The sequence below is a fragment of the Falco biarmicus genome, chromosome 2 (genome assembly GCF_023638135.1).
Source record: "Falco biarmicus isolate bFalBia1 chromosome 2, bFalBia1.pri, whole genome shotgun sequence".
In the NCBI taxonomy this organism is placed as follows: Eukaryota; Metazoa; Chordata; class Aves; order Falconiformes; family Falconidae; genus Falco; species Falco biarmicus.
The window spans coordinates 119060451-119084544 of NC_079289.1; the positions used below are offsets into that span (position 1 = coordinate 119060451).

The 24094-nt window shown below is 39.9% G+C and overlaps 1 protein-coding gene across 6 annotated transcripts; it reads left to right on the plus strand.

Moving 5' to 3' along the window:
- Positions 1–142: 142 nt before the first annotated feature.
- Positions 143–24088, plus strand: CD47 (CD47 molecule). Of its 6 annotated transcripts, none has more exons than XR_008819995.1 (12): positions 143–294; positions 3699–4049; positions 5390–5437; positions 7718–7807; positions 11626–11727; positions 12087–12179; positions 12739–12834; positions 14649–14741; positions 16253–16284; positions 18470–18599; positions 19262–19289; positions 21718–24088. XR_008819995.1 is itself a non-coding variant. In XM_056326995.1 (12 exons), the coding sequence occupies exons 1-11, from the start codon at positions 249–251 to the stop codon at positions 19285–19287; spliced, it is 1002 nt and encodes a 333-aa protein (XP_056182970.1). In that variant the 5' UTR covers positions 143–248; the 3' UTR covers positions 19288–19289; positions 21718–24088. The 6 variants fall into 6 exon arrangements, 4 of the variants coding, with proteins under 4 accessions (XP_056182970.1, XP_056182969.1, XP_056182972.1 ...); XM_056326995.1 differs by having other exon boundaries at positions 18575–18599; XR_008819994.1 differs by lacking the exon at positions 19262–19289.
- Positions 24089–24094: the final 6 nt, after the last annotated feature.

Below are 24094 nucleotides of genomic sequence, written 5' to 3' on the forward strand. Positions count from 1 at the left end.
GCCCCGGCGCAGCCGCCCGCCACGCTGCGCTGAGGCGAGCGCAGGGGGAGCGCAGCCGCCCGCCGGCCCCCTGCACCGTCACAGCCGTCACTCACCCCCGCACCAGCGGTTGCAGCCAATCAGCGTCGGGAAGGCCCCGCCCCCCTCCCCCGTACGCCCCGCCCCGCGCGGAGCCGCCCGCTCGCTGCGGCGCCCAGCTCGGGGAGGCCACCGGGCTGCCTGGCCGCGCTGCCTGCCGCCGCTCCGCCATGTGGCTGCTGCCCGCTCTGGTGCTCCTCAGCGCCGTGGGCGCCGGTGAGTTCCCGCTGACCGACCTCCCTCCCCCGTTGTCCCGACCCCTGCGGCTGGGCCCGCGGTAACCGGGTCCGTGCCGCCTTCCAGCGGGTTCCGGTGCAGGCGCCCCGCCAGCCGCGGGAGTGCCCGGGGTGTGAGGGAGGGAGGGAGGGAGGGCAGAGCCGCCTGCCCGGGGCCGCGCAGCCGCCGCGCTGGCGGGGGTGGGCAGCTCGCTCCGCCCGGCCCCTGCCCGCCGCCACCGCCGGTCACAGCTGGCAGGGGGGGGTCCGCCGGCCCCCACGGCTCGCCGCTTCCCCCCCGGGCTGGGGGCGTGCTGCCGCCGGCAGAGGTTGCGGGGGAGAGGGGGGAGGCCGTGGCCAGCGCGGAGCTCCCTCGGCTTCTTGTGCCTGGTAGCGTGAGGGCAGCCCGGCTTAACGCGTGGGGAAATACCGCTGGGCGGCCACACTGGTGGCGTTCTGTGCTGTTCTGGGGTGGACGGTGTTTCTTGGGCTTAAAAAGAAAGTTTGGGTGCCGTTGTAAGTGGCACCTTACGATCTAACCTTGTCTTTCTCTTTCTCGAGGAGAGGCGGGGGGGGGGGGGGGAGGAGAATTAGAAAAAACCGACCACGCTTTCGCTGAGGTGCGAATGCTCGATTCTTCTTCTTCTGTCAATAAGCACCAGCTCTAAACCCTCCTGCTGAAACCAGGCGTCCGAATGCACATCTGGGTGCTGGGTCAGCACTGGGCTGGCTGGGTGCTGGGGCGGTCTGAGAGGTGCAGGTGTCTGTCAGGTGCAACCACTAAGCCCAGCCAATTTTGACATAATATGTCACATTTGTGTTCCCGACTTTGTGTGGTATATATATAGTGTTTGAAACAACCTTTTTTTGTGGCAGCTTCACAGCTGGGTATTCTTCAGCGGGCCCCCCCTCCCAGACTGCTTGGTATAAGGCTCTAAAATTGTCACCTTAACGGATGCCTCTAAGCTGATAATCCATGAAAAAGTTTGAGGCTAGGAGCCCGCCTTGTAGTCCACTGCCTGCAAGATTTGGGAGCTGTTGCTAAAGAGTTCTGATGACTTGCTTGTACCACGAAGAACATCAGAAACCGATAGCGGAAATAGCGTTTGTAGTAAGCAGTCAGGTTCCCTTTCGTGAGCCAGCAGCCACGCAACCTCTTCTACCAAAGCAGTTGGATTTGCAGAGGACGAAACCCACAAGTATTTGTGTGCTGCTTGGTGGTGCCTGTTTGCAGCCTGCTCGTTATTTCCCCGGCACTCTGCTGGTGGAGCAGTTCACATGAGTACTTCTTAATTGGCTTCAGGCAAAATAGTGCCAGCTGTCATACAACAGCAAACCGGTGGAATCAGTAATTTACAGCTCCCTGCCGTTCTGTGCTAATACTAGGAGAAAATTGTGATCAATTTAATTCCTTCAAGATGGTTGGTTTTTGTTTGCTTTGGTAAATATTTGAAAGTATAGTTGCTTCGCTTAGTTGGAAAGCACCTCTCTTGGTGAAATGGAGCCAGTGGGGAATAAGTTTTTCCCGCAAAGTATAAATATGCTAGCTCTAAAGGAGAAAAAACAACCCGTAAGCCCAAAAACAAACCCCACTTGGAAAGGACTCCACACTTGGAAACCTTTTGTCGTGTGGTGCTGTTAGGGTGAAATTTCTTTCACGAGAACCATTGAAGCACTACAGCTTTTAATTCTGTGCATTTATTTTGTTATTAGGGCATAGTTTGTGGTTTGGGTAGTTTCCCGCTGTTCTACTTCTGTTACTTTTTTATTTTTTAAGGTACAGTTTAAAAAATGCAACACAGTGAGTAAACCAGAGAACAATTCTTTCCTCATTGTAAAGTGCTGTCATGAGTAGTACATACAGAGTCCGTTTATTAGAACCTTTTGATATTCAGTAGTAATCCAGTGACTTGTGTGAGAATATAAAAGCAGTGTTTCAAAGGTCTGATCTGAGACTCTTGCTTTGAAAAAAAATTAGCTACTGTAAATGGTGACACAACTTTCACTGACACTTTTGTTTTTCTTTCTCCCTATCCCCTAATTGAATTTAGTCATCAAATGCATATCACAATTCTGAGCTGGTTTATGCATGTGCATGCCAGTAGCTCCTCTGAAATCACTGGGGCTACTCCAGTTTGTAAGTCTGTGTGCTTACAGTAGTAGGGGTTGTGGACTTGTTTTACAGTACAATATCTTTTTCCATGTTTGGTTTTATAAGGTGCATATAGTCAAGCATTTTGAATAATTAATGCCACTGGGACTTTGGGGAGCAATTACTGTTAGGACAGCTATTAAACTTAAGTTATGATTTCACACAAATAAGGAAATATACAGAAAATGAAAGATTCAGAGCCTTCATACTTTGCAGTCAAGCTAGTTTAATTAACCTCTTCTGGTTCTTACTGTAATTTAAATACTGATGATACAGCTTTTTGTATTCTCAAGAGCTGATGAATTGATCGTCATTTCTGATAAAATCTTGGCATGGGATTTATGTCTTTCTTGCAAGAGGGGCCAGCCAGTACTACTCTTTTAGAACTGAGGTGCAATGTGGGAGCGAAATGGTAAAAACCAGCAGTGATAACCTAATCCTGCGCAGTGGTGATTTTTCATTACCTGCATTGAATGCTATTGTTAGTACCATTTATCACAGTGATTTGTATTACAGGTTGCTTATTGTTAGAAGTTCTCGGTTTTCAGTTATATCGTATATACACTCAAATACTAAGTAATCTTATTTAATACATGGTATTGTGTGTGCACCTCCTCCATTGGAAAGGAAAAGAGAGTATTTGCAATAAGTGATCTAAACCTGTGGGCATTTGGCTCCACCTTCAGAGATACGAGGGAACAAATGACAAACCTTTGTTGGCTGAGCTGCCCTGCCTGCCTTCTCTCAGAAGTGTAAAAGTAGATTTTTTTCCCTATGTCCTTAGTGATGTCAAAAGGATGCTTGCATGGAGCTGATGCCTAGATCTTCGTTTTTAGATACCTGGGTGATCAGCAGCAAAAATTGGAACATCAGTGGGACAACCTGTGGTTAATATTATGTGTATGCTTTGCAGAAACCTGGCCTTGGTGCAGTATTGCTGCATGTGGCATTTTGGGGGAAGTGTCCAAGTAAGCGGCAGCCCAAAGTTTTATTACTATTTTTTGTGATAGCTTATGGTATCTTACATTATATCTTACATAGCTGTCAGAATGGCTAAGTCTACTTCGAGCAGCTGTGGTAGAATTATAACACTTTTTTTTTCTTCTTCTGTTATTCCCTTAAAGCATGGTTCACTTTGTGGTTCCGCAGGCAAGGTTATTTTGTTTTCCCATGTCATGTGTTGTAATTCTTTTTTCTTTCTTCTCTGGTGTATTAAGAAATAACTCTGTGTTGCTTTTCATTTTCCTTTATAGGATCTGCCCAGTTGGCATTTAGTGTGACAGATGTTGTTGAAAGAAGTGACTGTAATAAAACTGTCATTTTACCTTGCTATGTGACTAATCTAAAGGAGAACAATGCAAATGTCATGTTTGTTACGTGGAAAAAAGAAGGAAAAACAATTTTTTCTTTTGATGGAGCAAGAGCGGAGTTTTTCAGAGACCCAACAGTTCCATCAGCTAACTTACGATCTCAGACGGATTTACCCAAGGGTGATGCCTCTCTAGAGCTTAACAGTGCAGACGCAGAAGTTGGAAATTACAGTTGTGAAGTAACAGAATCAAACAGAGAAGGAGAAACAAGGGTTGAACTTAGAAGCCACTCAGGTGAGTTGCCTGCTATTGTTCTAGAGTCTATTGGGAGAGAAAACAAGCAAAATCTCATGGGGAAGAGAAAAATAATGAATATGACAATGTATTACTTTAAATTGAAAATACAAAAAATATGGCACCCGGGCCTTCTAACGTAAATGCTAATGTGAATTACTTTGGATGAAGTTACAGGGGAGTGCTTCTGTGGGAAAGATCTGAACACATTTTATCATTGTATAATAATGTATGAAGATCACTTGTCTAATAGAGTGAAATCCATGCTTTCCTACATCTTTTAGATCACATGGTGATATTTTCAGCACCCTCATGTTATTGTGTTACATGCTGAAACATATTCCTGATATCTTTGTAATTCTGAGAGATACGCATCCATCACAGTGGCTGCAGAGATCTTTTCTTTGAGGAATTGCATCGTGAAATCTTTAGCTAGGCTGGAAAAATTACAGCTAGAACTAACAGAAATTCTGTGTAAGAGCTCCAAAACTTGGAACTGAAGGTATGCAGTTTTCCAGTAAGGTTGGAGGTGCTACTACTAGATGGTAACTTGTTATGGTTGTCTAGCATTAATCATCATCCTCAGATGATAGCGCTTAAAATAGTCATAACTAACTGATGAATTTGTCAGTTAGTGAGCCGTTTTACCTTACCTTACAGATGCAGCCCATGTGCCGTAGTGCCTCAGCTATTGCATAATGGGGTCTGCTCTATGTGCGCAGCCTGTCTGGTGTGCTGCAGAAGTGACAGTTACACTGAACGTGTGTGTGTTTTTCATCTATTCTGCACAGGAGACTTGCTTCTGGATAGCTTCTCAGAAATACTGAGTATGTTACATGTGTCTAGCACCTGTGTACTGTAGAATTATTGAGGATGTTTTTGTGATGAGTTTTTGCATTTGTCCTTAAAATGCATTTTATGAAGCTAAACCAGATGTCCTGCTGCAAACATGTGTAATGCACAGTTGGGTCTAATTATTGAGTTGACCATATATCCTGCAAGCCAAATGTGATCCTGAAATGGAGTGAGAGGGGCACAGCCACTGAAAGAGTGAGGATGCTACAAAATCATTCCATTCTTAGAACACTGCAAAAGCAGGGAAAGGGGTATAGGCAGTTTCCTTCCTTCCCTTATAGTTTCTTCGTTACTCGACCTTTTTGGACTGTTACTGCCTTTCAGTGTTAAGCTCTAGAAGGGGAAACAAGGCTTGAGGATGTAGTATAATCAAGTCCCATTTGTAAATCTTGTTTATTTTTATTTTTCTGTGTTTAGAATTTTGAAAGTGGTATAAAGACTACAAAGCAGGAAACTGATGTAATTTTTCTAATTTCATTTTCTAGTTGTCAGTTGCGGCGAGGAAAGTACTCCAACACCAGAGGAAAAATGTGGTTAGTGAAGAATTTATAGTTGCGAGGTCACATTAGGTTTGAGAGTATATGCTAGAAGATGTAAAACTTAGTCTTATGTTTGAGGGTTTAGCCGAAGGTAAAACAGTCGCTTGCTCTCTTTAAATTCTCCTGCATAACTTTTTGTTGTTTGTTCCTAAGCATTCTAGAGAGACTCTTGAGATAATAAGCTAATAGAAGAAAGTGTAGCAAGTGAGTTTTGAAAAGGGTCAGTGAATAATGGAAATCCTGTACCAGTCTGCACTCTTGTCATTTCTGAGCAATGAATTAATGCTGTCACTACTAATATGTTCCAACTGATACTTTTACAAAGGTAGTGTTACGAGAGCCAACTGTTCTCCATCTCGCTTTACAGAATTCCTGGATTCATCTAGGAAGTGAGTAGCAGAATGAGCAAGATTTCTGTGCCAGTGCCCTCGTCTTTGGGCACACTCTTTCCTGATCAGTTACCTTCACAAGAGAGTGACCGTAAAGTTTCCCCTTTTTCTTTTCTTTTCCTCTTTTTTTTCCCCTCTCTCCCTCTTTTTCTCCCATCTTTTTCTCTTTTACTCTCCTGTCTTACTTCCCTTTCCTTTCCCTTTTCCTTCTCCTCTCCTCCCTGCCTGCCCACCCCCGCACCCTCCATGTCTGGAAGTCTCTATTGTTAGTTTGGAACTGACTTCCTTATACTGGCTAGTTTGGAACTGACTTCCTTATACTGGCTCTCAAATCCTCCAGGAGTTTTGAAGCACCAGAGTAAGGGAAATGTATTACCAGGAAAATGTGTTCAGCTGTTTCTCTTACTTGCATGTTGCATGTACCAGCAGTATTGCAAACATTGCCATACAGTAAGTGCTTTTAGACTCTATAAAGACTGGACCATATATGGTTCCATGTTGCACGCTGAAGGCCTAGCAGATACCAGGCTTCATGACTGCTTGCTTTCTCTTTTAATACTCGGTAGTGTCATCTGGAAGTGCTACGTAGGAAATGAAGCTGCTTTAGAGTCTGCTTGCAGATACTTTCAATTCATTAATAATTCTCAATTACATCAAACAGCATCACTGGGATTTGCCTGTAGGGTTTGGCTCATCCAGAGACTTGTAACTGTGCATTGAAGTTACTGTTTAATATTAGTTGCTTTTTTGAAAATGCAAATAAAACAAAAAGCCTTGCTTTAAACAGTTCATTAAATTAGGCTTCTTTTGGTGATAAAGTTGTTGACGGATAGTCCTCCATTTCTCTGCCTTTAGCATAATTTGTGATTGCCTTGTATTTGTGTTGTAACCACAGTATCTTCTTCTGTGACCCCTTGCAGGAGGAGGGGAGGGGGAAGAGGGGAATTTGTGAATTTAAAACTGTCTTCAAGGTATTTACTTGGTATTGAAAGTTGTAAGTTGCTACTTAATTCCATGTTTCTGGAGCTGCAGATACAGCTTTTAAATATGGAGAGTAAGTTAAGAGTATGCACCTAAATGAAGATTAGCAATTGATTTGGAAGCAACGGTGCAGGCAGAGGAACGGTGGCAAGTATAACTTAAGAAATGGAGATTCTGGATTCTACTGAGTGAGTCTAAATGAAGTTATGAGCAGAAATGCAAGAAATCAACTGCATTTTCTTGTTCAGTGGCGATATTTTCCTAATTTCATGTTGGAAGGTGGCTTACACAGTTTTACAGCACGAGTGACTGAACAGCCTGAGGCATCCAAGATGCAGGGGAAAAAAGGCTAAATGGGTGGTGGTGGGAGGACCTAAAGAAAAACATGTGATTTCTGAAATTAACAAAGCAGTGTTTCCTTCTCTCTTGCATTAGCTCCTGCATTCCTCATCACACATCTGGATTTCTAAAGGAATTGTGGCAGTTGGGTAGAATAGAATAGCTGGGGAAATATCAAATTGGATTTTTCATATCTTCCCTGCATAGCCTAAATATACCATTTTCCCAATCTGCTGTGCTGTTTGTAGTTCAACAATCTAACTAGCTTGTACTGCCAGACTATAGCGTAAACATGTCCTCTACTCCAGTGGAGGTTAAGACCCCCGTTTTTGGAAAATGTTAGGGTGACTAGAAATGCTGAAAACAGGTTGTCATGCACGGGATCAGAGTGAAAAAATAGATAGGTAGAAGTCATAGCTTGCTTAGCCTATTATAACTCTTAATTGCTAACCATTGCATACAATATTGAGCAATCTAGAGCACAGCCTAAAAGGAGCAATAAATGTAAAGCTAATAACCTCAGTTTTTGTTTTCTTCCTACCGTTTTTCTTTGTTTGTTCTCTAGGATCATGGTTTCTTCTAGTGGAAAGGGCTATCATCATAGCGTTGCTGTTCTTAGTTATTATTTTGTGTTCGGCTCAGTTAAGTGTTGTTGGTAAGTATTGACTCTTTAATTCCTTGCAATTATTGATTCATCCGAAAATCACTTGCATGCGTAAAAGAATCTGTGTAAGATGAAAGGTGGTGCTTACATCTAAAAGATGTGTGGTAGAATTGATATAGATAATCCACAGAAAGGCGGTATGTCTGCTTTGTCAAGTAACTTGGCATTCAGTTTGCTCTGGAATCCTCTCCTGATCATCCATGCTGTTACAGTCATTTCTGGGCTTGCTTTTGGCATGAATTGGCTAACCTCACCAGAGAATTAACTCATACACAGTTCTCAAGGTAGTTCCTAATAAGCACTGTTTACAGGCTTGGTCAATAAGAGTACGGCCAAGCTACGCTCTTTTGCTCTGCATAGGTGTCAGTTTCCTTTGCTTTGAGCCTTGCACTCTTGCAGGACACATGACATTTTTGGCATCAAGCTACAAAACCACCAGTCAGCCATGGCATTTGCAGAGTTTGGGACCTTTGAACTGAAATCGTGACCTCCTCAAAAAGATGTGCGTGTTGGGGCTTCAGCATGCCATGTGGTGCCACAGTCGCGCTGTGTGGACGCAGGCACTCTGTGGTAGGGGTTTAGCCCTAAGCAATGGGATCTGAGCAAACCAGTCTGCTCTGCTTGGAGGCCAGGGGTTGGGTGCTTTCCTGGGGTTACGATTTTTAGCTGCTCTGTGCTTTCATGGCAGAGGTATGGCATGCAGCCTAAAGGATCTGTGTTCAGAGCTAGTCTGCTATGCGGTGATGTTTCTGCTGTCAGGACTGTTGCAAACTTTTTTGCATGTGTGTAACTTTTGTAGGGTATATTTGATAATATCTACTGTCATTGGTTAGAGCAAGGAAGCTTTTCTTCACTGTTAGTTCACCATTACATTATTGAATCATCAGAAACAAAACCACGTTTCGTTTTATGGTCATAAAATCAATATGGAGAATGGTGGTGCTCTCGTCTTAATGTGAAATTGTTCATTAGTCCTTTAGCCATGGCTGAGTTATAATTTAATACCGACATCAGTGATTTCGTTAAATGTTTTTAGAGGCAATACATTCACCAGTGTCAGACATCCTTAGGTATTCTTTATGCACTGGTCTCCAACATCTGTGCAACGCAGAGTGTGCTTTATGGCCTAGTCTTTCAGATGATTCCCTGTGGTGCAATTTTTTATGTCAGCCTTTGAGGTTTTTTCAGTCTTTTTCAATTTGTAGATGTCATGGTTTAATCCCGGCCAGCAACACAGCCCCACGCAGCCACTCACTCACTCCCCCTCACCCAGAGGGATGGGGAGGAGAATTGGAAAGGAATGTAGAACTCCAGGGTTGAGATAAGAACAGTTTAATAGGTAAAGCAAAAGCCACGCATGCAAGCAAAGCAAAACAAGGAATTAATTCCGCACTTCCCAAGGCCAGGCAGGGGCTCGAGCATGCCTAACAGTTACTTGGGAAGACAAATGCCACAATGCCAGACGTCCCCACCTTCCTCCTTCTTCCCCCTGTTTATATACTCAGCATGATGTCATATAGTATGGAACACCTCTTTGGCTAATTTGGATCACCTGTCTGGCCGTGTCCCCTCCCAGTTTCCCGTGTCCCCACTTGCTGGCAGGGCCTGAGAAACTGAAAAGTCCTTGATTTAGTATGAACATCACGCAGCAACAACTAAAAACATGGGTGTCCTGTCAACATTGTTCTCGCCCCAAATCCAAACCACAGCACTGCACCAGCTACTAAGAAGAAAATTAACTCTGTCCCAGCTGAAACCAGGACGCTAGACTTCTAAAAATATATAAAAAAAATAGAAGTCTACTTAGTTGAATCCATAAGAAATGGAAAGAAGTTGTACTCGGAGTGATTTATAGTAATCACATACATATTCATCCATCTGTGTATAATTTCCTTTACTATCTTCTCATGAACCTCTGAAAGTGGTATGTGACTCTTCAAAGGCCCAGCCGTGGTCAGGGGTTGAAAACCAATATATGTATTTAAGATGATGTTATTTCTATAGTGTTAGATTCCTGATTTTCATTGTTGTTTACAATGGTTTAGGAGTCTCTGATATGTTCAGGAATTGTCATTACCTTGCATTCATACCAGAACCTCAAACATTTTTAGTATTTTGATAGGAGAATAATAATTGTCCTGAAATAAGCATGGGTAACACCCATGGAGAAGCACAATCGCTTTACAGGAGGAAGTTGAACCTGTTTGGATTTTTTTGCACCTCTGCACTTTATTGTGAGGTCTGTGACCTCTGTGGGGAAAAGTAGTCATGCTACCTCTAACTTAATAAATGTGGGTGTACTTGCTGTTTGGTTTTGTTGGGGTTTTTTTTTGTTTGTTTTTTCCTTTTTTTTGGATTGTTTTAGTTAATGTGTGAATCCAGCAATACTACAGTATACCTTTAAATAGTTTGTTAAACTGGGCATGATTCTTCTGTGTAACACTTGGGAATATATGATTTTTCTCGGTTTTGTGTTTTATGGGGGTAGGGTGGGGGTTTTGTGTTGTTGTTTTTTTTTTATTGTTGGTTGGTTTGGGGTGGAGTTTTTTGGTTTTTTGGTGTGGTTTTTTTTTTTCTTACAGGATTGGCTTTTAAGTATAGCATATGCATTACTTATTTTTGCCTTTTTGTCTTGCTTTCCTTATTTAGCACATTTATAATATGAAAAAATGTGGATTTCCAGTACAGATAATGCAGCAAGTTTTTATTATTACTACTCTTCCAAATAAGTTTTTGGTTTAAATGGCAGTAGTATTTGAGAATATGACTGGGGCCCTGTTGTGTTAGGCAATGTGAATATAATGAAGGAGTTTTAAGTGTGAGAGTATTCTGTAACCCTTCTGTACATAAGATTCTATTAAATATTTTGTCACATGTACTCTAGAATATTTACTGTATCCTCATAATATTTTTTTGGTGTGCTAATGCAGTGCATGTAAGTGGGATGTTAGTTCTGTATGTGTGCCTTGTTTTTCTTTTTTGAAGTTACTTACAGTATTAGTTTGTTCTGTTTGTGATCACCAATTTCAACATACGCCAAGACTGTTAGTATATTAATTTTGAAGCATGGAGTAATAAGAGCTGCCATTTTTGTGTCTTAGTGTTAGCAGTGTGTAAGGCAGAAACACACACAGCTTATTACGATTTTCTATTTGTACTGTTCCTTCTTTTCCAAAGACTACTAAAGTGCTGCTGCTTTGAAACCCTCCACTGGAATCAAGCATCTCTGAGATGGCAGCTATTTAGCAGTGCAGTTTTAGTGAAAATTAATCTTGTCTCTGGCATCTGAACATGTAGGTCATACCATATATACTCCTCTTCAAAGCATTCTGGTGAGATAGGAACAACACCCTGCTGCCTTGGGGACAGAGGTGATGATGTCTGACCTCACGCAGCGTCATGGGGGAGAATATTAAACCTGGAATTTCTAAATCCCTGTCGGACACTCACTTGAGTAACAAATTCACTGCAACGTTATTTAAATGTCAGTAGTGCATCTACTTGAGTTAACCTGTGCTATGTCCCAAAGTTATTTTCATAACATCTCATCTGAATTGTATAGAAGGGGGGGTTGAGAATTTGACTAGAACGTCAATGCCAGGTTTCATTTATCAGAATAAGCTATATTAGCCATATCAAACAACGAAAACAAATGAATTGTTAGTTATATATATATATATAGTTCCTGTTTTTTAGGAATTTGTTTCTTTGTTTAGGACAACAGTCCTAATTGTAAAATCTGTGTATTTTAGTGAGAGAATCTGACTGTCTGATTGGTTTCCTCTCTGTCTCTCTGTTTTGTCTTTAAGCATTAAAATATGACATGGTACTTCAGAAGAAAATGGGCATTATTGTAGCAGGTATCATCTTCACAGTTGCTGCTGTTGTAGGCACTGTTCTTTTTGTCCAAGGTAAGTGTATTAAAATTGTCTTCCCAGTTTAAGGGAATAACAGCACAAATTAATCTCTTCCATGCAATTGTATGGAAGTTATTACCACCTGTTAATTGTCATCTACTAATTTTGAAATGGAAAAAAATAATTATAGAATGTAACAGAAACAGCATTGTGCTTGTCAGGCCCTCAGATGATCATAGGGAGATACAGACTCCAAATGAATATTAGGGGCTAGGGAGTGACTTTTGGTGCTTTGGTGGGATTTTTTTCTGGTCCCTAAAAACTTGATGATACTAATGATTTACTTCTGTTGCTTTGTGCTTTAGTTCAGTCAAGGATTTCTGTTTTACTAATTTCCATCCAAATGTTTGCAGATGGGTATACTGCACAGAATCAAGCTGGTCTTGGCCTAATTGTAGTCCCTGCTCTGATTTTGGTACCGCTTCAATACTTTATGTTTGGGATTGGTGAGTATTTATTTTTTCATGAGCTCAGGAGCATACTGACAGAAACACTTGAGCTCTCTCCCCCTCACATATTCCGTATACTATTATCATTTTTATAAATAGGTGCTACGATAATGTCCTGGATTTCTGACATTCTTGGTATCTTTAAGTAAAATGTGTAACCTGTGCTTGTTTGGCTAAATTGCTTCAGGAAAGAACTTTAAGTTATCTGCTTGAAAACATGAGATTTAGGGTAGGACATCTGAGTGATTCCTGCTCTTGCTTCCTGGGTCTTGGGACTGGGATGAATAACTTAACTCTCAGAATATGTGTTTCTTTCTTCTTGAGGTTTATTTATAATTTTATTTGTATATACATAAATCTGTTGTGTATACATACAAGACCCCTGAGTGACTTGTCAGTTTTGTTATCGCACTGGCTGGCTGATCTTGGCATTTAGGAGAATCTAGGTTTTTTGTAAATAAGCTACCTTATTTACAAAATAAGTCTCTTATTACAAAAAGTCTCTGTAGTTAAACTTTAAGAATTACAATTTTGTTTCTTTTTCTGTCTTTCCCAGTTTTTGATAGTCTACCACAAACAACATTTGCTCTGATAGGTTTGCAAATTCTTGGTTATATAATTGCTGTGGTTGGTTTTGCACTGTGTGTCTCAGGTAAGCAATGAATCTTCTGTAAAAGTGTCAATACCCAATGTTTTATTTATTTGTAACACTGAAATGCTGTGAAAATGGCTTCACTACACTGAGTGTTAGCAACTTCTGTAAATGTACTTCAGGACTACTATGTTAATGCTTGTTTTATTTGGTGAAACAAGAATAGCCCGAAGGCAGTATTACATATATCAGTTTCATTAGTATGACTGTATCCAGCGTGACTGCATTTTATGAGCAGTTGCTTTAAAAATAAAAAAGTTGATTGTTTTAATTTTGCAACAGTTAGTGCCCTAAAGAGTCACCTAAAACCAACACTGACCTTTATTACTGTTATTCTTACTGAGGCCTAGGGGATTCAGAAACTAAATCAGCCTCATCGTAATTTTCTCCTGTTCAATGAATAAATCAGAAATTCTTGTTAATCTTTGCTGGTATGCGACTGATAACTGAGTTGCTGGGAAACAAATGCCATTGAAGCAGCCTGAGAAGGCAAATGCAGAGACCATAAACTTGGAAGAGACAGTTCTTAAGATCGTTTTAATCTGGTTGGGGCTGGCATTTTGCTTCAGCACTGAAAACCAGTCACTGTTGTAAAGGAACACAAACGAAGCACCGTACAGAGTGATACCCCTTATCCCTGCTTCTGACCCTCCCCTTGTCCCCTGCCTGCCTTCCCTTCCACCTACCAGAAAACCCTGCAGCAGAGAAAAAGTTGAATTCAGGACTGGGCATCCTTGGCGGTATATTTAGTAATAGAATACATGCTTGTGTTCATTGGAAGCACTGTATATCCCCGAGTTACTGTTTTGTAGAGACATTCTTCATTTTAATAATTTATTTGGTTGGGGATTTAAGAAAAGCTACTTTTCCTTGAAGTGGTTTCTAAAGGTTTCTCAAACGTGGGTAATGATAGACCTTTCAATGGAGTTGTGATTTGAGTTTTATGCCTATTGTTTAGTATTTATGGAAGTACTTGTAAGGGTTATCTGAGTGTTGTGAAATGTAATAGTAAAATTAACTGATGGGAGACTTCTGGTAAAGCATTAATCCTCTAGAGTAATACAAAATGGAGGATGTTTTTATTATGCTCTCCAGCAGAAAGTCCCTAGTTTTTCAGGGTGACGTTTTTACAGGTCATGTAAGGTAGATGTTATCTGTATCTTTAAAGTTTAGCTCAGTGACCCTGAAGTGTCAGCAGAAATAGCTCGTGCTAGGCTGAGCTCACAGATGGTTGCGATGACTTCAAGAACCTGGAAACAAGGATCAGAGAACCAGGGAGCTTCTGTAGTGAGCTATGGTTAGGTTGGAATAGCTTGTTCCTGCCCTGTGATGTCCCTTTAAACATGGAGCAGTCCTGTTACCTGCGGTGGATTTGCCTCAGTACTACCTGCATAGTCTGCTCCTTTCTTCCCTTCTGTTTTTTGTTTAGACTTTTTTATCAGTAACAGTGTTGTATTCTGTAATCTCATGTAATTATAGTTCAAAAAAATTGGGATTGAAGGTGTAAGTTAAAATGTAAAATGCCATTAATGAAAGAATGTTGTTGGTTGCAGTGTATGACTGTAAAATAGCTAAACTGTCTAGAACAGTACACCTAAGCAGGATGAATCAGTAAGTGCCTCTGTATCATTAAAGAATGTATCCAGAAAAAGAAAGATGCAGAAGTAGTTCTGGTATAAGTTTAAAAGAGAAATTAACAAGTGTCTGGTTTTATCAGCTTGCTTATTTTAGTATTCAGTTGTATCTGAAAAAAGGGATGTTTGTGCTTCTACTTGTTCATGGTGATGCACTTTCTTTTACCATGTTTTTAACAGCCTGCCCTCCCTTACATGGGTCTGTTGTGATTGCTGGCTTAGCTATTATGGCCATTGCGACTTTGCTTAGTCTGGCTTACGTGTTTATTATGGGTAAGTAGCACCTAATGTTCTGCTTTTTTTTTTTTAGCACTTAAATATTCAGAAAAGCAATTTTCTCTGTTGTACTTTTCAGAGGTAGACACAGCTTATTTGAAGATCAGGTGTGATTTCAGGATTACACAGTTTCAAAAATTACTGGAAAGTTGTTTGTATATATTGCCTTTCATAGAGCCTGTGGGGAGTCTTCAGTAAAGAAATTTACAGCTTATCGTAATAAACTGCCTTGAGATCAACACAGCAAGGTTTCTCAAGTAAGAGTGTTTCAGCTGTAGGATGGATGTTGCTGTTTAAGCTCAGCATTTATGCAGTTGACTAGCTCGAGCTTAGAACGAAGAGAGCAAAAGGATTTCAGGGTGTCTATAGGGTGAGTTATGGGATGGTGTAGGCAAAAGCTTATCAAAATATGAATTTAAAAAAGCAAAGTCTGCCTGGTGATTTCCACTGGTATAGATGTAAGCTAAAATAAGAGTGATTTGAATGCATACATTTCATTTTAGTGAATCCTATTTTTTCTTACACTTAATTCTAAAAGCCAGGAGCAAAGAATGGCAATACTTTGTTTCAGAAACTGGCCTGTTCACCAGATCTCAAAAAAATGGCAAATTTAAAGATATAAAAGCCAGGCAGGCCTGCTAAATAAGCAAAAAAAAAAAAAAAAAAAAAAGGCAGTGCTGTGTAATTTGGAATGCCGGCACACCACAGCGTAACATTATGTGGGCTTTACAGCTTGGATCTGAGAGCAGAGTGACTTCATTTGTTTCAGGCTGTGCATGAAGACTCTTCAAGCAGCTTGTTAGTTCGGATGCAGAGCCATGCAGCTGAGGCTGTATTGCTTCCAGAAGCAGGCTGATGTGTATACAGTCAGCACGGTCCCTAGTCTGCCCTGAACTATGCAGTTTTCCAGGTTTAGAATGTGCACACCGTGTGTGGGTATGGTCAGAAATAACAGACCCTGAGACAGGGCGAGTTTCCATTAAAGAAGAAATTAGGGCAGAATGCCTAATATGTAATGCCTGAGCTAGGTGAAGATGAGTAAAAAATGGTGACAGGGGTGAAGCGAGCCTTTTAACAATAATCAAAGTAATTTTAATTGACTTTGGGCTACTTGTAATATGTAACTGATGCATTGTGCTAATCATCTGTATAAATGTTGCATCTGTAGTTTGATTATGCTGGCTGAAGAAATCAAATGTGACTGTTGGGGTAGGTTCCAGCACACCAAAATAAGCACAAAGAGTAGTGTGTAGCGTAATTCGTTCTTAGGACTGACTGCATGAGTGAGACAATTCACATACTATATATGATGAGATTATTTGGTTCCTAAACAGAGGAGTGCTTAGAAGCTTAAGAATTTGCAGATCATCATATTAAATAGTTTTGGATAGGGGAAGCTTCAGTTTTGTGTGTTGCTACTCTGTTCCAGGTTTTATCAACAGATATTTTTATTTGATTGATCTTGATGTTTATTCATCTGCCTGGTCACTTTTTTGTAATTATTTTAGGTTCCAGAATGAAAGATCATCCTCGTCCAGGGGTAAGCTTAAAATTAATAAATTTGGGGTGACTAGATGGCTCAGGGGATTGTAGTGAGATACTGAACCTTTCTCCACTAGTTCGAATTCAGACCAGGTTGGTAGCAAGCGAAAGTTCTGGCTGTGTAACAGATGTCTAATGTTGAGTGAGTTGGTGGTCTTCATTGTCCCTATTGAGTGTGTCTATAGTACTGTAATTGCCACCCTTACCTAATGGCTACTCCGACTGTTGTGCCTGAATGGAATTTCAAGGGCTGTCACAAAGAGGTGGTGGATGTGAAGGGAAGTTTGGTGTTCTTTAACAATGCACTCTTTCATAAATATAAAGACCTTTTGCTCACCATAATGAAAATGCCCTTTCGTTAAGGTGAGTGCGAAATACCGTTGATTTTTTTTCATCTAGATGGCTTGTAATGAAGACCTAGGGATATTTTTTCCTGTGGTCTTTCACACCAGAATCCTTTAATATTCTGTTGAATTCCCAGCTATACAGATGCTATAGCCTTGGCCTTTCTTGTTTGTTTTTCTTATTTTCCTATAATGCCCTTTAATTTGATGAGACCATCTGAAAGTAGAGTGTCTGTCTTTAGGTAACACAGAACAAATAGAAAAGCTTTTTTTTTTTTAAGAAGGTCTTTCAGTCAGTTTTTCTGAATTCTAGAGTTACTATTCCTAAACTAGTAATTTTCATAGGCGTATGGAGTGCTTTGTAATGATCCATGAATGAGAACTACCTAATTTCTGGGAGTTCTGCAGAAGTAAAGAGACACAACTGTAAAATACCAGTAAAATTTCCTTGTGGTAAGGGAGCATGGCAAGTACGAAGTCACCCCATTTCTTGGCTGGCAGCCGTCACTTGAGAGACATTTCCAGGTCTCCTTCAGCCTGAGACCCAGCTGCGGAAGAAAGATGGTTTCTAATCGTGGGGCAGGAAAGCTGACTGCAGTTAAGACAACAGAGATAGATTGATTTATTTATTTATTTTCTCATCCACTTTTGTTTTAAGGGGTAGTATTTCAGAGGGTTGGTCTCTCACTTATGGAAGGAATGTAAGTGCACAAAGTTCCAAAAAAAGAGAAAGGTTCACAGAGTTCATTATGTTATAAAAATTTGCTGAGAAGCATATTACAGATAAGCTTCTTTCAAAATGCAGTCTTGCCTTTAACATACTCTTGTTTACTTGTAGCATGGAAGCAGACAGGGCAAGAGGAGATTTTTATTTCCTTTTTTGACTTTGTTTTTCGTTGTAAATTAAGCTTTGAAATAGAAAACAATATGCTAAATAACACCCTTTGTGAAACTCCATTCTCTTTACGAACTGTTCTCTTCACAAAGTGGATTGACACTGCAGCAAGGATTTGACAAATAAAGAAATAGCTACAATTACATAGTAGTGAACATCATGTTAACTCTCTGAATTGGAGACAGGAAGGAAATAAAAATAAATTTTTAAAATGTAGAGGTCTGAAAATAGTTTTTTGGCAGCTGCAGTTAGTGGAGGGTCAGATACAGAGAAATTCAGGTAGCAATTATTTTTGCCCACGAACTTACAGAAAGGTGGAAAATCAAGTGTGTTAGTATGTTGCTCATTTCCATCAAGGGCTGTTCAGCATATATTGCTGTACTTCAGGCAATAAATAGGTGTGAAGTAATTTTAAAAATACGTTTTGATTCTGTGTAATCTAAAGACTGTGGAAAACTTAGTATCAGTGAAGTGCTTCGTTTTGACACTGGGGCACACTTACAAAATAATGCTTGATATTTTCTTGAGCTGAGGGGGGAAAAGGTGCCTATTTTGAAGTCTGCCATCTTAACCAATTACTGATTATTTTATTTTTTTTTTTAACACTTATAGATTGTGTGTGTTGTTTCTGATGATTGTCTGCCAAATTAAATGCACAACTGTGGTGTATTTCCTTTTGAGGAGATTACACTTTGTTGTTTGGCTACTATTTTTTTTTAAGTCATGCTGCTTTATTACTAACCATTGATCAAATCACAGAAATAATCAGTTAGGTTTTAGAGCTTAAAAGTAGTATATGCATGCCTTTTCTGCCACCTAGAGGTACTTCATCTGAGGAAAAATGTACAATGGGGAAGAAATAGTCTGGAGAATGCAGTTATTGACTGATTTTTTTTCAGCACTCTAGTCATTTTATTAACTTTCAGCTTTCTTCGTTTTTGTAGAATCACTACTTACTGTATATGTCAATTAGAGTAATTTAACTGTGGCGAGCCAAAAGTAGACATGAAGGCTTTTTATACATATATATATTTTTAAATGTTTTGCAGAAAGCTGTAGAAGAACCACTAAATGGTAGGTGAAATTCAAGGCTTATCTTCTAATTAAGGGATTAATTATGGAAAAAGGCCAAAAAATAATTGTAGTTCTCAGTACAGCAGCACTGAGATGCCAGATTGGTATGTCAACTTATGTGGCTCTGGGCGTTAATAAGAGTTTGATCTTTAGATGAAATTGTGCCTGCAGCTCCCAGCTCTGTTCTACACTGCTCTGTTTGCTAGCCAGTGGCACTGTTGGACTGTTTAGGATAAATCTAATACCTCAGTATATTATATCCACCCTCTTCACCTTGCAAAAAAAGTCCAGCTGTAGGAGGAAAAGAGGGACAGGTCTTGAAAGTTGATGTTAATTCTTCTTCATAAGCATTTATCTTGATGACGTAATTACACTTATAACAAAATCTGTCCTGTCACTCTATTCTGTTGCTATTTTGGGGGGTTGGGGAAGCTCTACCATAGTGTTGGGAAACTCCGATAGCGCTTAAGATGGGGGAAAATTGCAATGAGAAAGGGATGACTCTTTTTTTTTTTTTTTTTTTTTTTTTCTATTCTGTTCACTAATTGGCATGCTAAGTAGTAGCAAGTTCTAACAAAAAAATTAGAATTAATCTGAATATTAATTATGAAACATTTCTTGCTGTTTTGCTCATTACTAATCCATTTGCTTGGCTTTTAAAGATGCAAAAGGAGTGATGTTAGAATGATGGTAAGTCCAGAGATATCACCAGATATTCATTTTAATTAACATGTATTTGGGGATTTTGATGTTTAGAGTTACTCTGTGCTAATATGATGAAACTTGGCAGAGAGGTTTCAGTGCAGGTGCTGTTCTTATTCAAATGATATTTCACTGGAAAGAAAGAATACATATTTTCTGTATTATACATAGAGGAAGAATGAGTATTTCTTAACAGTGAAGAGGATGAGTCAGTGAGAACTTAAATATGTTTCTGATCAAATGTGGAAAGTCAAATAGTTTGTATGCTTCCTTTATGCTTATGTAGTATTTAAGATGCATGTACTGTTCCGTGGTGGTGGGTGGTTGTATTTGGTTTTCAGGTTTTTTTGTTGGTGATATAACCAAGCCTTCTCTGCATATTTAATTGGTGATCTTCCGTGGAAGTTCATAGGAAAGTGGTTTAAAATTAGACGACACACACACACACTCTTTAGGTATTATTTAAATTATCTGGGTTTTGTTAGATTTGTTTGTATTCCAATCAGATTTCACTCAGTTTATTACTATTCAGGGTCTGATGGTAGTGTGTAAAAACAAACAGAATTGAAACACATTTTAATAAAATTTAAGAACGGTTTAAAAAATGGCAATTTTTTTTCTGACAAACCTGAATTTTGACCTTTTAAGATATAAAAGTGCACTGTGGCTTCTGCCCATTGGTTATGCTTGATGTTTAAAGATCTAACATATTGTAAACAAAGATGTATGTTTCAGTGCCCTGGCCCAACTTAAGATTTCTTCTGATTTGAAATAACTTCAACACCGTGATTAGTCCTTCTTGATTTTATAATGGCCTGTGAGATTGCAACACCTACTATGTGTAAATAGACCTCTCCTAATTTATAATAAGCCGTGAAATGGGAGGGACTGCATTAACTTGGCCCAGAATTCCCAAACTGGTACCTAAAGTGGGTAACCAAGTTTGCAAAGATTCTTGGTTCCTGCAGCTCATATCTGTTGGAAGAGTAATAGAGTCTTCCTGGCCAGATTGTTGCGTTGAAGAGCTTAAATGATAGATTGATTAGATGCTGAGGTCTGAAAACGAACACAGTCTTTTATTGATTCTCTTGCATTCAGAAGCTGTACTTCCTTTTCACAGCAGTAGGGTAAAAGAGCACTTGTTGATGCTTATTGGTATCTGTTTCTTCCTGGAAACTGAGCAGACTTGTCATGAGGTATCACTAGACCCTTAGCCTAGTACTCCTGCATCAAACTACAACACTTTGCTACTCAGGATAAAGAGTAAGGTCACTCTAAATCTACTTAATCTACTTGAAATATTTTTATGTCATGCTGCTTCTAGAAGGCGTGAATTGACAATGTGACAATAAATGAGATACTAGTTAGCCCTAATTGGAAAAAGGTATATCAGTTGATTTTATAAACAGGCTTCCTTACAAATACCACGTACTGCTAGGTTTGTTACTTAGGACTACTAGGTGAGTCATCCAGATATGTCACAGCATTATTTTCTAAACCAGTAGCAATACAAGCACTTTTGCAATACAAAGGACAACTGCATAGGTGTCACCTAAATGCATGGATAAAATGTATAGCAGTTAGTATAATCTGAAGTAGGTGGCGTGGAAGGTAGGTCCTGCATCAGAAGTGGTTATTGCTTCTTCTTCAAGTCAGTGGTTTAATATTTACCACTGCATTGCATTCAGAACTCACTGCGGGGGGAAGATAAGGATTTGATCCCTACAGTTACCACATACTGCTGAAGAACAAGGTAGAGTTTTGCTTGGAGATCTAATTGTAAATAAGTTGACTGTTTCTTCTTGGGTCTCATTTCGGCTTATAAGAACATGCCTCCTCTTCTAGTGCTGAGGTAGAGCTTCTAAAACTACAGAAATTGCTAATTATCAGTTTCATTTTGACTTCTAGGGTAGGGTTAGAAATCTGTGCAGCTTCTGCCCTGAAAGACGGCTTCTAAAAATAACGGAAGGCTTTACAGATCGAAGGCAGGGGCTCTTGACTCACAGGCTGGAGGCAGGAGCCTTCTGAGGTCTACCTGCTTTCTACCTTCCCTTGAAAGTTCACACACTGAAGGAGGGATGAGTGCAGTGGTGAAGCACACTAGCTTACAAAGTATCATGAGAAGGTAAACCAGCATTAGGAGTAAGGTCAGAACAGGTCAGGCAGCTGAGCCTGGGTGCTACAGCTCATTCCGGTTGAGGAGTTGGGGTTCCAAGACAATGCACACTTTCCTGTTGTGGAGAGGCTGAAACATCGCTTGCTGTTAGTACCACTTTTCTTGGTTATATGAGCACAAAGCGTGCTTTCAAAATTTGAAATGAAAAAAAATGATCATTTTTTAAGCTGTAACTTGGGTAGGCAGCACAAAATGTGCTGCTCTTCCTGAACTTTTTGTTGTTGTTGTTTAAATTCCCAGATCTGCAGAGCTATGTGATGTGTGAAAAGTACACCGTTGTTGATACACCGTGGCCTTGAAGATGCACTACTCAACGAGAAGAAATTCAGGAAACTAGTTGTTTTGCATGTGTGGCAAAAGTGCTTTTGATATAAATGATGTAATTTTATAGTCAGAGCAGCTGTAGCAAGGAACATGTGTGTTTGCCCACATGTGATCTTTATTTTCTTTTGTTATGGTATATATGGGATGGTTGAGGGTGAGAATATAAAAAGCACTGTTTGCCCACTACAGGGTCTCCCTGCAGTAATCCTTAGTGGTATTATTTTCAAAAACTATCGTTTGTCACTGCTTTCATAATGGGCCTGCTCAGCCCAAAGATTGCAATACCATTTAGACTATTGTTTTCTTTTATTTGTGTGCATGGGCAAGGTATGGTCATGTGTCTACGATACAAGCAGGAAGTAGAGATTGTACAAATACATCTTTTTTGACATTCAGCAAAACTTTTTTTAAAAAAATAAAATGCTGAAACACAAAGTTGCATAAGTACAAAGTTTACTCCTAGCTCTCCTTAAGTTTTTATCCAAGTTTTCCTAATTCCATGAAACAGTAGTATTCCTCTCTGTGGACAGCAGTCATGTATGCTCTGGTGGCTGCTATTTTAGTCCAGTGAGAGAGCTCTCCGTGCCTCTTCTGTGTTCTTTGATGAGAAACTGCTCAGCTGTTGGAGCCTAATTCAGCACTGGAATTATGGAGCACAGCAGCTAGTAATTTTCATGCTGAATGTGGTTCTTGTGCGTGTTCATGTTGTGCAGTGTGTGGTACTGGAAGCAATTTCAGGCTTTCTTAACTCAGTGAATTTGTAAAAGTCATGGATGCTTCATGAAAATAGGAGTTGCCCTATTTAGTGTATTTTTGACAGAGTTTTAAAATCTCTTTTCTTGAACGGAAAAAGGAGCTATTTCATTTCTGACCCGTTTGTGATGCTGCCGTTACGTTACAAATACATAAAATAGAAAGTAAGTAGAGGCTGATGAGAAGTGAGGAGGTTCAGTTTCTGTATATATGTTAAGTGGAATGGTTAAATAAGTTTACTAGAACTTGCACATTCCATGAGATTTTACCGCCTTTTACAATTGTTTGGGGAGTTGTTCCAATATAGTTGGCTTCTTTTGGACTTCATGTATACTTTGTAGAAATCTTGACACTGTCTCCTCTTTGTACTAAGGTGATATATTTCAAAGCTACACGTGGTTTTCTCCTCCTAACAATTTAAAACTGTGTTTGGAAAGCTGTTGCCAAAAGGTACTGTAATAATATCCATGTTTTTAAAGATTGAGTAATTTGGCACGTCTCGGAGTTGGATGTCATAAGCAAAGGTTTGTGTCTGTGTTACGAGTATGTGTCGCAGAGGTTCAGGTCTCTGCATGTTGAGCTCCAAATCTCGATGCAGACACCTTGCATCAAGAATTCAACAAAATAAAATTGAGGTATCTGATTTTACAGCATTTACTCTTACAAACAGTCCTTTTGCAAGGGCTGCAGGATTGAACCACTTAAAGGAACCCATGGGCCAGCCCCTCGCTAAGACCAGTGGAACTGGCCACAGTGAAAATGATTATTCATGTGATAAAGCATTTTAAGAAGCACGTATGGCTTATGCTACTTTCATACCTTCGAGTTTGTCAGTGGGAGTATTCATATAAGATTTGAGCCCCAATATATGAATCTTCAGATACAGGTTTTTCCCATGATTACAGCAATCTCTGCCTCCAGGTGGGAGGTTAACTCCCCATTAGCAATTCAGTGTAAGAATTCAGAGCTCCCGATTTATAACTGGTGATGCCCTCTGGCAAGTTGAAAGTTGAGCAGCTGAGGAATAAAACCCAAGCCAACTGGAATTGTGTTGAGGTATTCTGCCTTATAAAAACCGTTACGTATAATAGCTTTATGTTAAGTTCTGTAAAGCAAACTGCAGTAGAACCCGTCTGTGTTACTGTGGGACGAGAGCGAGCTGTTACGAGCCATTGTGGAAGCGTGAGGAGCTCAGTGGCCATGTACAGGCTGCAGAATCAGTTGCCTCAGAAATGAGAGAAACCCACCATCCTGTTGTTAAGGGCTCGGCTCTGGGCTTCTTGTAGGCACAAATTTAAAAGCGAGCATTTGAAGTCATTGATACACCCAGCCCTTTCCCACTAGTAATTTAAAACCAAAGTTGTTCATAACTGTGTGCTTCCTTTTGTGTGTGTACGTGTGTATATATAAATATATAGACATTTTAAATATCTGTAGATCTATAGTCTTTACCCAAGAAAATGTTTTTATTTATGAAACAATTTTGTAAATATTGTGCTAATATACTTAAAAAATAAAGTAATTTTAAGTTGTTTTTGTG